The sequence below is a fragment of the Amphibalanus amphitrite genome, unplaced genomic scaffold (genome assembly GCF_019059575.1).
Source record: "Amphibalanus amphitrite isolate SeventyFive unplaced genomic scaffold, NRLGWU_Aamphi_draft 000722F_arrow, whole genome shotgun sequence".
Lineage (NCBI taxonomy): Eukaryota > Metazoa > Arthropoda > Thecostraca > Balanomorpha > Balanidae > Amphibalanus > Amphibalanus amphitrite.
Genome location: NW_024882216.1, coordinates 95,690 through 109,527, shown reverse-complemented (window position 1 = coordinate 109,527; position 13,838 = coordinate 95,690). Strand labels below are relative to the sequence as shown.

The following is a 13,838-nucleotide window of genomic DNA, read 5'->3' as shown; positions in this document are numbered from 1 at the left end:
TTGTGAGCATTGATGTATGGTAGATATCACCTCACATGATCTCGGCTCAGATAACCCTCTCCGGTGTCCCTGTCAGTAAATGGCACCTGGATCATTACAGATAAGATAATTTGTCATAATTCTTAAAGAATTGGGTGGTTTTGACTCGTTTACTCGAGGTGCAGGTCGCATTTCAATACTTTTCCATAGGCTTGCAATGTAAAGGTCACGACTCTGACCTAACCTCAGGTCACAGATCAAAAATTCTGAGATATACAAACGACACATACTGCAGGTACTGTTTTGAAGACTTGATGAGAGGAAATAACTTCGTGAAAAACTCAAGCTCTGACGTGTTTGCAAACTTTTCTGAGGTGGGGTCAACAAACCCGCTCTGGTTACCTGACCTGACCTGACCCGGCATTTTTTTTTTTGCTGAGATTTGCGCAATGAGCATTTAGGAAAAGTCACCAAATATGAGCTGAATGTCTCGCGGCGTTTGGCAATTGTACAAGAAAATCCTGAAAGGTCTCCCCGTCCGAAATAGGGTTAATGTGTATATGAAGAGTTGCAGATGCCAAACATACCCAGATCTAAGACTGCAGTTCCCAGCGCCGCTGCAACGTTTTTAAAACAAACATACATAGGACATACAAACATGTTTATTTGCATCTGTTTTGGATAATAGCAACTCATGGCGCCATCACCCGCGATAACTGTTAGGATTTGAGATATATTTTTATTTAGGCCATTAGTTTGGCTGTAATGTTTATTAATATTAGTTGGGCGGAGTTTGGTAGTTTTTTATTTAACTTGTGGTATGTTGTGCTGATTGCGGGTTGTTCAAACCTTTCAAATGTAAGGACCTTATTGAACTCAACCCTACCCCTACACTACCCTACATACGACTGGACGCTTTCCAAGCCCACAAGCACCACGACGCCGAGATGGAATGTAGCCGAGAAATCACCCTCGCCATCTGCTCTAGAGCTAATCGTGTGGGGCGGCGTGTGGGGCGCCGCTTAGCCTATGGGGGTGCACTTCTAGTGGATGGGGGACGGGGGTGCACCTGCACCCCTTTCATATGGAAAGTTACTTCCCTGATTACAGCTCCCCGTATTGCACCTAATCAGGGAACGGCCAGCAAACGAAGGAACTATTTCTGGATGACAGGCGAATAACCGCTCACGCAAGGAGCGGAGCTCCGCCCCGTCCAAAGTGGCCAACAAAGCAGAGACAGAGGCAGCATCACATCTTCCATCAAAGAACTGGTTTCTGGCTTGGAAGATGAGCTCCATCTTTGCATCCGAGTCGGTGCTGTCAGGAATCAGCTGGTCTAATGGAGTGAGAGTAGTGAGACGACTAGCTATTGTATCAGAGCTGCCTGGTCTTCGTAGCATTTGCACCGATTCTTCTCGATCGGACTCTGAATTCTGTCCCTCCTGCGTATTACTTGAGGCATTGCTATGTAGCAGAGTTTCATTATCCATGCTTTGCAAACAGTGCCATAACAACACAGTTAATTAATCACCAAGCTTCTTTGCAAGTTCCAATACAGTTGAATCGCACGCGATTTGAGTGCAAAAATCAAGAAAAGTGCCAACTTGTTCCCGTAAAATATTTTGAATATTGACCTAAAAAAAATGAGTAATTTCCAGATAAAATAACAGCGAAATCAGTTTTCGCTTGCCAATAAAACTCACAGATATTGAAGCTCCATTATTAAAGGAACATTTTAGTATATGCCATTCTTGATAAAACTTCTAAGCCACGCAATACCAGCGCAAAATAAAGAGACACTGAAAACACGACCAATCACTCCGAATTACCATAGGAAAATACATAGAAAATGTATGTCTCAACTGCGCCAAATATACAGACACTTATATACCTACATGTGACGTCATGATTAGCCCGACCAATCAGAAGCAAGTCGTTTTCAGCCACAAATAATTAATTTCTGAACTAACTAGGCATTTTTTTAACAAAGTGATTTTAAATTAAATCATTAAAAATTCTGAACTTTTTTATTTTACCAAAACATACAGAGCATGCAGATAGGTCCCAACCCTATTACACCATTTCATCGAACACTAGCCCACGCTGTTTATAATACAAGTCTAACTCATTTTTAAAATTACTTAAGGAGGAACTATTGATAACTCTAGGAGGTAAACCGTTCCAAGCTTCTATGACCCTACTGGTAAAAAAGGACTGATGATACATGCATGTACATTGTACATTGTACATGCAACTAGCAGCACTTCTACGGTTGTCCGTGTCATCTTCCTGTAATGGCAATTAGTAATGCGTTCGGTTCTCAGAAAACGGGCATTCTGTGCTGATATCATTGCCTTGTATTATAATTGTTTTATGGCTGTTAATGACAAAAACAGCGCTAAACGCTAACCCGTCCCTGACGCTAGCGACCTTAGCCGATTCATGGGAACCGGCTCAGTGATCTGCGTCAATTAGGCTGACACAGTGGTCGGCTGCCACTGATCGCTCTCGTCCGGTTTCACACGCTCGCTGGTTCCGGGGACGCGACTGTGACAGGGACTGAAGCGTGAACCTGACCCACCTATAACCGGGCTAGTCAGTGGGGCGGTTAGACTGTGCGTTCCGGGGCGGGGCGGGATGGTTGTATGATGTATCGGTACTGCACCCATTGCGTTACATATGAAATGAGGGTAATCATGACTTCATGTCAGGATTGGGTGGTTGGTGATGAGTTAAGCTCATCTTTACCTCATTCGCATTATCAATTATGGGTCAGGTCAGGGTCAGGTCAAGGTCAGGTCAAGATGGGGATTAACAGAGGACCATGAGGTCACTTAATGAGGCAGTCGGCTCTATGAGTCACGTGATTTGCCCCCCCCCCCCCCCCTCCCGAGTCGTCCGTTTCACACGCGGGTTTGTGCTACAATGACACATTGTTCATGAGCGCTATACGAAGCCATTCATAGGACATGGTTCACCTGATTGGCCGAGGAAATTTGCTGTTCATTCTCTTCCTCTTCCCATTCACCTTCCTCTCTGGGCATTCAATCAAACAACAATCGCTCTTTCTTCTGAACACTGTCAAAAGAATTGTACGTGTGCCTGAGTGATAATTCATATTTCCGTAAGCGACTGGTGTCTGAGGCGATTGACATCGTTTTTTTGTGTTTGTGTTATCAGAACAATACATGGGAAAACAGTTCCACTGCCGCTGACTGATAGAGCAGGTGATTAAGGTTGATAGTTTTGGCATCTGTCAAAATATGCGCTTCAAGGAAGGTCAGGGGATTCTCCCTGTTCCATTATGCATTGTGAGGGCGATGAATACGCTGGTCTTAATTACGGAAGATGGTGACTAATTTGTGATTAATCTAATCTACAGACGCAGCTTGTTGGTGTTTTCTTCTTTTTCTTTTCTTTTTTTTTGTCTGGAGTCGCAGTGACGTCAGCTTGCGGTGGTGGGGCTTCAAAACACCGCCCGCGGACCGCCCCTGAGGCCCCGTCGGCTTAGGCAGCCTGTTCCCGCACCCAGACGGGCTTCGCTCGCCCCCTGTGGTGGCCAAAGCCGATTGTGGCCACCGCGGGGCTTCACGTTTTTTTCGTGCGTGTCCGGAAACGTGACTGCGTGTCGCGTGAGTATGTGAAGGGAGCTATGACGAACTAACGACGCTATTATAGACAGTAAACACAGCGCTGGATACGGAGAAGAACTTTTCGCAGCTGGAAGCGATGATTGTCTTGAGGGATATTTTTTCCAATTTTTATGCTTAATTTTGTTTTGTGTGGCTGATAAGAAAAGATACAAAGATAGCTATTGTGATGTCTGTTCCTCTTCCTTAATTGACAAAGATATTCTTATTTTGAAAGTGAGTGATGCGAATGTCTTTATGCTGATGATAATGAGCCATTGTAGTCGTGTTGGTGGCCATTATTCAGTCGTCGAGGAACTCTCCTCCCCAAAAACGTCGGTCTATGTTAATCAGCTGCGAGGTAAATCAATGTTTATCTGGAACCCCCGGCTGTTTGTTCGGTAAAGCTGCCCTTGGGCGGGCCTTGCTCCAATCGGCCGCTCATTTTCCGCACGCCGCTGGATGATTATTCATTATACATTCGGCGAAGGAGTGATGGACGCGTTTTCCCCGGCGATCACTCATTCCTACCCGTCGATCAATGGTAGAACTGTTCCGCCCGATTGGCTCCGATGGCTCCTTTAGCCACCGTGTCCACCCGCCGTATGCGGCCGAGACAGACCCCCTGAATGGAGTATTGTTTATTGTCGCCCGCATTGTGAGACTCCACTGTGCATTGTATGCGCGGAGTATTGTGCGCGGTTTTCTGGCCGGAACTGGACGGCCTGTTTCTGGTTTGGAGATGGGTTACGGACCGAGTATTCGTTTCCTCCGTTTATCTGACTTTGTCTCGATTTGAGAAGTATCCGTTTTTTTTTTAGTAGTCCTATTACCTCATATTCATCGGCAGAATTTCGCGAGCACAGGAAAAAGCATGTAATGACGGGTTATCGTGTCCTTTTGTTTCACCCATGACTCTTCAGTATTCACAGCTTCCTGTAACCCAGATCAATCTATCATCCCTCCGGGCTCCGACTAACCCTCAGGCTAACATTTAACCCTCTGTTTTCAGATTGACCTGGGCGACTACACGGCTGAGCGCGCTCGGGGATCGGCTGCCTCGGTCAACCATCACCAGGTGGAGAGGTGCCTGGAGAGATTCTTCCCGCATCGGTACCGCGAGAGGTGCAGCCAGGACGAGCGCAGGTCAGTCGTCGACAGGGACAGAGACGGGTCAGTGAAGGTTTCAGGGAGTCGTGCTGAGGGCATACGGTTTGCGATGTGGCTAGAGATCAGGCGGGTCATAGTAGTGTGGGACGGAACCATGTTGGTCACTGTGTGAGGATACGGGTCACAATGGGAAAGGTCAGAAAGGTCACTCGTAGGGGACTAAGAAAGAGTCGCTGATGGGTCAGAGGGGTGGGTTCGAGCGAGTCAAAGTGGGGAGCGTATGGATGGTGATCGGTTCTTCCAGACACGGAGTTTTTGCACGTGCGGTATTGCTGCGGCTAAGCCGCCTTCAGCCGCGATAGGGGCAGTGTTAATTAATGACGACATCCGTTTGCGATTGGAATGCCGGCCCGGCTGCCTTGTCGGTGGAAAAGGAGTTGCGGTGGAGCGAGGCTTGTTCTTCCTGCAATAATATGCCGAATTGTTATGTTCGTGGTGAGGTGATATATAACCAAGCCCTCTGTTACATGCCTCAGACATGCTTATATAATGGACGCAGCATGCTTCAGTCATGCTGAACAAAGGCAGAACAATGCGGCATTTATTATTGGATTGTGCGGTTTGTTGTCCAGCAATTCAAAGAATTAATACTTGCTATGACGTCGTAATAGCTAGGAAACTTGCAGTGGTTAGGCTGTTTTGCGTTTATGAGACTTTGTGTACAACACGCACGTTTTTACAGCGGAGGTTAAGTGCACGTTTTAAGCAACTTATGCACGGCAACTTCGGTACGACGCAAAAATACAGCAGATACGGCATTTATAATGAAACTAAATTTCGGTCAGTTTAGTATTCTGCCCGTAGGTAGACACTCTTATCGCTATTGGGGATTGGATTTCAGCTCTTACGGCCAGCCCACTCAGCTCTAAGCAGGTGGCATTACCATTCCATCGGCTCTTATCCGATTGTTATTAAGCCGCTGTGCCGGGATTCGCGGTAATCCGAGAGCTCCCAGTGGCTTCTGTAGCCGTCAAATTATGCTGCACCAGTCATCTTTCCTGGAAGCTAAGCCGCACCTTATCGGCTAATTTTACACCGATCGCCAATCATCCCCGAGCCCCTGTCAGTCGATCCGACCCCACTGCCCCATCACCCGCCCTGGCCACATATGTAAACCGATTGGAAAGCTGTGTATAAAACTCCACTTCACTGCAATCCGGGGGGCCTGCCGGCTCTGAGATGCTCGTTTGCAGGCTGACGTAGTATGTGTGGCATGTTAGAGAGCTGGGAATTTCCTGGGATGTGACCATGACAATGACGAAACATCGTCTTGAGATGCGGCACACAACCGGTGATGGTCGGAAGTGGCGGCGACCCCGGCGGTAGGGTCAGGCGGAGGGGGAACTGCAGGCGCTCCAGGGCAGACTTATCATGTGCATCCCCCAGCCGTATAAAAGTGATGGTTTGATGGGACCAGTGTCTAGTTTGCGAACGGATGACGTATGTTGATTTTCCCGGCCTCGCCGGGACGAGCTGACTCTGCCACATCAGACATCTCATCTCTGGGCTTTCCTAATGCCGAATTGATGAACATCTGCTTGCAACTGAGATAGCAGTAATTTATTGTTTGTTGGATGGTTGACTGATGCCATCCCTCGCTGAAGTTTTGTCAGAAATAGTAGGCTTGCTACATTCCATAACTTTTATGCAGCTTGATAAACGTGACTTTTCCCCAATACAAGTTGATGGATATGCTGAAGAAACATTTTGATAGAGCAAGATGGAAACGTTAGTAGCCATGGCACACCGTAAAGGTATAAGGCAGATGTTCTGAGTTTTTTCTTACCCTACGGTGCCTTTCACGGCGCTGCCTCTGATGCCAGCCCGTGTGTCCGCCTGTCTGCCTGAGTTCTGTCCAACACACCGTCCTGTCCGCTCACATTAGTACTAAATCCTTTGTTGCCGACTCTATTCTGCGACAATGAAGCCAGTGCAGCCGTTGTTGCAATGCAGTTTACGTCCCTCAGTCCCTGGCTGGACCCTTTGTGGGCTCTGATTGGGCCCTGTTTTGCCGCTGCATAGAGAACATTGGCTGTGTGCGCCCTGTGTATCCGTTTGTGCTTGTCTGTGAATGTGAATACGAATGCCTTGTGTGTGAGGCGGAACCCAGCGGGTTATACACTATGCAGTATGCAGGATGTTAGGGACAAACCACAGTGTCGTTTGCAGTCATAGTTAGCGCTGTGGGCACAATGAAACGGCTGTTTTAGTGACAGCGGGTTCCTTCTCGTTTAAAGGCTCCACTGTAGAAAGGTTAGCAACGCGTGCATACATCACAGTAATCTCGGCCCGCCTCTCGTGTCCTGCGACTATTACGCTCTGTTTCTGACGTGCCCATTCCCTGAGAATGGCCATTGGACGGTCTCCAATCCACCCATCTCCCCCGTTCGCGGTCCGGCGGTGACGGGTTGGGGTTGGGGGCGGTCCCGCCGGGCCCTGTACTACAGAGGGCCGTCCCGTGTCGTAGGCAGTGTATATCAAAGGGCCGGCCCCGGTCCGCGCTGCGGGCTATGAATGCTGCAGCGGCCCGGCCGCCGATGTACGGGGCATTTGCAATGGAGTAGTGATGGCTCGGCTATGGGGTCCGACAGTGTAGCATCTGAATAATGGACCGACGTCGGATCTCCATGATGAATGACTTTGAATATATGTTTCAACAAACAGCAGCCGGAACTCGTTGGATTTCCCGGAAACTCCGAACGAAATTGTTATCTCTTGTTTAGTTTGCTGATGGTGTAGCTTGCCTTGAGGGTGTTGACCTAAAAAATCTTCGATTTGGTTGCTCTTGGTTTGCTAAATACCTTCAATCGATTGCTGATTGCGTGTCGCCTGATATCGACATTCGGCAGCCTCCGATAATGCGGACCAGAGCAATAATATAGGCGCCCTCATGCCCCCACCCTCCCCTGCATTAGCGGGCGCCGCGTGCCCCTGCACAGCGGGCGGCCGGTGCGTGCTGCGTGCGTCGTCACGGCACTGTGCGATAGCACGCCGCCGGCCTCTCGGACTATAATGACGTCATTAGTGGGTGTTTTTGTGGCGGCCGACGGCGCTCGTCGGTCTGCCGGGGTCGCCGCCGCCTGGGAGGGGCGTGCCCCGGGCCGAGAGGCGGTCTGGGAAGGTATTCCGGCCGTGGACGGACGATGGCTGTCGCGGTCGAGGAGGTGGTCGAGTTTAGATTGTTCCGGCGGTGATTTGGGGTCGGTTTAGAACGGGCTTTGGGAGACATGGGGGTAGTGGTGGTGATTTTACTGGTTCTGGTGGTTCGAGTGGTGGGTAAGAAAGTGGAACTAGTCTGAATGGGATACCTGCACGACCCAGAGAGCTACTTTGTTCCGTCTGGCTCACGGTCATGGGTTTGTGTCGACTCTGATTTCAACTTCATGAATTAGCGGTTTGTTTTCAGCTATACTCCCAGACATTGCGGTCCGTCACACTCTGTGCATTGGCTGATTGACCGGGCGCTGCTTTTAGTTCGTTCCCTGCCTGCTTCCGGTCATGTTCTGCGTTCGATGTGCCCCGGGCGGACTGGGTGTGGCCCTGGGAGTCTCTCCAGCCGGCGCCGGTGGCGGTAGCCGGGCACTATTTGCCCACCGATCGCATATCGGCGCTCTGCAGCCGGCGGCCGGCGCGGGGCGCCTCGGACGGCTGTCCAGACCGGCGACGGGCGCTATCCGGCTATCTGAGCGGTGCTGACACTACCCAGCTGGCGGACAGGCCCCGTTTTCCCCGGGGGATGCACTGCGCATCCGGCGCCGCGCTGCGCCGGATCTGTCGGTCCTGCGCCATGTCTGCCGCGCCCGGAGGATGGTAAACATGACAAACCGGGAGGGAGATAACGCGACTAGAGATAAGACTCGCTGTCGTTTTTTCTCACTGTTTTGCCCTTTCCGTCCAACTTTTGTGGCTAGTATAATGTTTTCCCATTGTTAAACTTTGGTTGTTTCGTGTTCAATCCCCCTCTTTTGATCTCGACTCTCCAGCCATCTTGTTGTTTACTGAGCTCATCCGGCCTCAGTTGTGTTTCAGTCGTGTTCAGATTCGGTATCAGGCCTAGTTAGGCCCGTCTAAATCACGTCTGCAGTTGCCCTCATCCGGCCGGAATCGTGCCCCATTCCCTCCTCGTGCCGGTCATCCAGACACGACTCACTGGAAATGTTCGGGGCGGACGGGACTCGCATTGACCATTCCCCGGAGAGTTGTGCAATGTGTGATACACTGGTAGCACTCGGCTGTTATCAGCAGCTTCCCAAGAAGGTCTGCAGATATACGATATAAATGTTTATGTATAATGACCTGTCGACATGGTATGCGCTACTTTGCGTGTCGTGTTTCCAATGTACGGAGATATACCGAGCTGCATGTGATAAGCGGGCGGCGCTGCAGTCTGACTGACGCGGCGCTGCGGGTGTACCCTCCTTCGTGACGACGATTATGTCGGCGGCTCTGAGCGTGCCGACTGGCCGCGGCGTGCACGAGTTGATTCATAGAACAGCTCTGCGGTCGGCTACTGGACAAGTGGTGTGATTGAGCCGGCGATTGGCCTCCAGTGGCTCCACTCGTGCTGTGGTCGGCTCGCTAACAAGCTCCGTTTGGATCGGTGATGGTGCAGATTCGCCCCGCGTTGAGTGCATTGGAGAGGCCGCACGCCTCTAGGAATACCGCCTCCAACTCCTACATCAAACAGAGGCGGATTGGCGAGATTCCACTGCAATTAGGACCGCATCGACGATCGAGCCGATCCGGTGAAAGCCGGGATTGGCAGCGGGGTAAAGCTTGGGTTTACGATTGCGGTACGAGGCACACGGCATCAGACGATTGTCTGGATTAGAAAGTCGCTGTCGGTCACCGCCGTCGGCTGGGCGTCGTTTGGCGTTCTTCGAACGTGCTCGGATTTTTCTCCGATCGATGTGATGAGAACTCGGTGCGCTCTCGGCTCTCTGAGAATGTGTCATGTCGGATTGACGGCGGGGTTTACTGGTGGATAAAAACGGCAGCTTCTGTCCTGCCGTGTGCCGTGTGACTCGGTCGATGATCCGCACTATGAGACCGCAAAGGCGCTGTTATTGGACAGACGAATGAGCTGCAGCACTGGCGGGGATGTCGGGACGGGGTGCCCCCGTCATTGCTGACTTCATCAGCGACGCGTCTGCGGTCGCGACGTACTTTACTGCGAAAGACGGGAGTTTTTCGAGCGATGTCCCGACAGGTTTGACGAACTCGTTTAGATTGCCATCAGCGTTCGCCTTCTGCGGAGTCGCCACCGCAGACTGTGATGAAAAATCACACGATGCGCCGAGCGCATTTACGTACTTTGCACAAACCAACAAAAAGTGGAACTGGAAAAATTCAATTGCGCACTTCATGCCGAAGCAATGTCACGATTTCTTCGGTAATTAAAAGGAATTCAATGAGGTCGCTGCTATCGAGACTTCAGAAATCCCTGAGCTCGCATGGCATTCTTGACAATCCGTCTTATCAGCGCTTTCCAATTATCCTCAGTGGGACGATGCCTTATCTGATGCTGCCGCCGGCAGTCATTAGTTACAGATAAGTCCGCGTCATAAGCACATTCACCGCTGTCCGTTTACTAAGCACGTTTTATGCCCGTTGCTGATCCGCTCAACATCGCTGGAATGCTCCGGCGCAAGTAAGACCGCCGTTTGTCTGCGACTTTGTGTCGTAAGGCGGCGCTATGTACGGTGCTTACTCCTCTGTGACGTCCGCTGTTGGGGAGAATCCGGTGCTTTGGGCCGTCCTGCCGCCCCGCCGTGCGCTCGTTGTGTTGTTCTGCGGGGTGCTCTGGCGATAATCAGCACGTCCGGCTGGCGCGGCGGCTGTGTGCCGCACAGATAAGGAGTCTGAGCCTCGCCAGCCGGCTAGGATGTGTGCGTCGGTGTGTGTCGGTGTTTGTGTCGACTTTGGGCACAGGCCGACACGAGACTGGGCATCGCGGCTGAGCGGCCGAGCGGCAGGGCTTAGTCCGAGTGCGCTCACAGCAGTCTTGTCACGGGTTGCAGCGCTTCGGGACAGGGGCGGCGGACCGGGACACGGGGTGTGCCCGTGTGTCGGAGTCGGTACATGGAAGGACGGCTGGGATTTACGCCGGGGTTGTGCTGCTACAAGATAAACTGGGGTTTCGTATGTTCGTTGGAAGCGGCATTGAGCGACCGGCGGGAGGGGGGGGTGGGGTGGGCAGACTGACCCAACTAACAACGTGCCGGAACCGGGCAATGTCGTGTCAGATAATCCCTTCCGAGTAGGCATACATACAATGCAATGGTTCTGTCAAACATGCATGACTGATAGAGCTGAGTCATCCAGAGATCATGCTGTAATCAAACATCGCTCGCAGTATCGCGATGTTTTGAAATGTGATCCAAGATTTGTTTGCATCGCAATGATGCGTGAATAGCAAGGCTTGATCTTCAATTTCCAGTTCTCGATAAGCTAGAGAAGTTTTCTGGAAGCTTTTGTTGCTCCATCGCACAATATCCTGTTGTTATCCGGCGAGATGTGGGAAGAGATTGAAAACTGTTATCTGCACTTCAACATAAAGCCTGAGATTGTCTGTCGGATATAGGTCGAGGCACGGCCGACTGAAGTCTGTACCCGGCACCGCTGGCAGTCTGTCGTTGAAGCATGTGTAATGTGCATAGCCGCCGCTGGCATACATGCCTTTGAAATATGTGTCGCCTGCGGCACGACCAGCCGCTTTTGAAGTAGCTTTGCGTAGTCGCTGGCAGGCCGCCGTCTACTGCTCACTAAGCGCAGCGAGCCATCCTGTCCAGGCTCATCTGATCCCCTTAATTCTCCCTCTGCCGGTTCTCAGCTGTAACCGCGCACTGCGCCCATCCCATTCTCCGTCCCAATCACCGCCCCTTTGTGGCCGCCTCCCATCTCGGCACGCTCTTTGTCCGCAGAAAGATGCGGCAGTCAGCGAGGCGTGAAGCTCGTTTCCCGTTTTTGTGACCATTTTTGCACGCATTCTCGGCGCAATTATAGTCGCATCAGCGTCTTTACTGCATCTCAGCGGGCGGAAGGCGCGGCAACGGTGCTGATAGCGCGGCGTCTCTGTTGGAAATCGCTGACCCGCGACATACCGAGGGGCGTTTTTGGATGCGGCACTGGCGCCGTGTGTAAGAGACGCAGCACAGGAGTGGGTCATGTTAGGGCGATTTTTGTGAGATGGCTTTGAGGAATTTGCTACCTCTGAAGAATCTGCAAGGGAGGGATATGCGACCACATTGGTCCTAATCTGTCACCGCCGCCTTCTGAGCTTGTCAGCGGCAAACCAAACCGCCAGCCAGTGACAACTGATCGCTTGTCAGTGGCTTGTGTTGGTCAGTCTGACCTCGAGATAGCCTGAGGATAGTCGTTAGTCTGACCAAGTTGACCTCACGAGCCTGACTGCACCCCACCCCCTCTGGCCTCAGTCTGACCCGCGTCCGTCTCATTTACAGGCAGCTGAGTGGCGCTCTCGTTGAGAAGTGGAGCTCCCTCCGCGGTCGCAGCACGCACGACTGTGTTCGCATCTACCTAACATGCACCAGAAAGTGGCCCCACTTCGGGTCGGCGCTCTTCAAAGCCAAGGTGAGAAAGCTAAAAGCTTGGTCTGGTTTTGAACAATGTTTGGCGTGATTCTACCGGAGGGAGGGAAGGAAGAGAAAGAGATAGAGAGAGAGAGAGAGAGAGAGAGAGAGAGAGAGAGAGAGAGAGAGAGAGAGAGAGAGAGAGAGAGAGAGAGGGAGGGAGGGAGGGAGGGAGGGAGGAAGGGAGAGGAAGGGGAAGAGAGAGCTCCTGCTACTTTGCATAGCTCTTACTTTTGACGGTGAGTTGTATAAGAGGCAGCGCGGCGGGTATTTTGAGATGCTAGGTTGTGTATAAGAGGGCTCAGGTTCCTTCTGATCCGGTGTGTATTCGAGTGAGCGCGGCTGGCGGATATAGTCTCTGGCCCGTCTCAAGAGGCCACTGGAGCCGGGCTGACCGGCGCGGGAGGCTCAGTCTCGGTCAGTGTGAGTGGGGAGCGGCGCTGGGGGCGCGCCCCTGAAGGGTCCTCAGCCGCCGGATATTGGCTCGGTCAGACGTATGGACGGGGAGGGGAGTGCAGCTGGAAGGGGTACGGCTCGGCCACACGCCGCTGATACTGTGCTTCCTGCGACCGACCGCCGCGAGCCGGGGAGCGGGCAGAGCGGTGTATCGGCTGCGTGGCGCCGGTGGTCACAGGCGGCAGGCGCCTGATGCAATATTAAAAATAGACCGGAGAGTCGCTTAAAGGTATGATTTTAGAGGTATTTTGGATACTAGCTGTCTTATATCGAAAAAAGTTATTATAGCTCATGAGCACCTAATGAGCAAGCAAATAGTTAAAACTTTACTAAACGCAGTTCATTTCCAACATGCGGATAGTTATTCTGGTCGGTGATCATGGGATAATTATGGATATTCCAGCGTGGTTCATAATACTCTCAGATTTTATCGCCTGTTATTCCCTGTAATCGCCACGTCATTCGAGGTTCCATTAAGATAATTAGCTAATTCGTCTAATTGCTCATCAAGTAAAGATTGACATTTTTGGAAAATAACTGTTCTTAGCAATAATCCGTATTGATGTTTCGCTGTTCGTAACTGAGCGTAGCTAGTTAGAGTGACTATGATTCCGTCATTTTTGCAAAGGTCGAATTCTTCCAAATTGTGGTTGCAATGATATGATGGCTCCACAATTAAGCTCGCTTATCGATAACCAGGCGATCATGTCATCGCATTTCATCACCGGCTCCATCGAGTTACGTAGCAAACTAGCTTCTTCTGTGGGTACACTCCTGTCGCTGGTGCATCAAGTAGGCACGAACTACCAACCGTTTCCCGCCACAAAGAGGGTAGGTAATGCGTGGACCGCTCGGCAACAAGCTGTTTGTGAATGCTGTTTCCCTGACAGACAGGGCTACCCTGACGTCATTCCGTGCTCAAAACTGACTGACCTGTGAGTGACTGACTGACCTGTGAACTGAGCCGCTGCTCTGTCCCGTATCTGAACTTACCTGACCTGCGTGTCGCTGT

General features: G+C 51.2%; 1 protein-coding gene across 2 annotated transcripts in view; it reads left to right on the top strand.

Moving 5' to 3' along the window:
- The window catches only part of LOC122365212 (pleckstrin homology domain-containing family H member 1-like), a 184,910-nt gene that overhangs the window by 159,424 nt on the left and 11,648 nt on the right, over nt 1-13,838 (top strand). For both annotated transcript variants that reach the window (XM_043336214.1, XM_043336215.1), the window contains exons 21-22: nt 4,621-4,754; nt 12,242-12,371. In XM_043336214.1, coding sequence (XP_043192149.1) covers nt 4,621-4,754; nt 12,242-12,371 — 264 coding nt within the window. The remainder of the gene's footprint in view (nt 1-4,620; nt 4,755-12,241; nt 12,372-13,838) is intronic.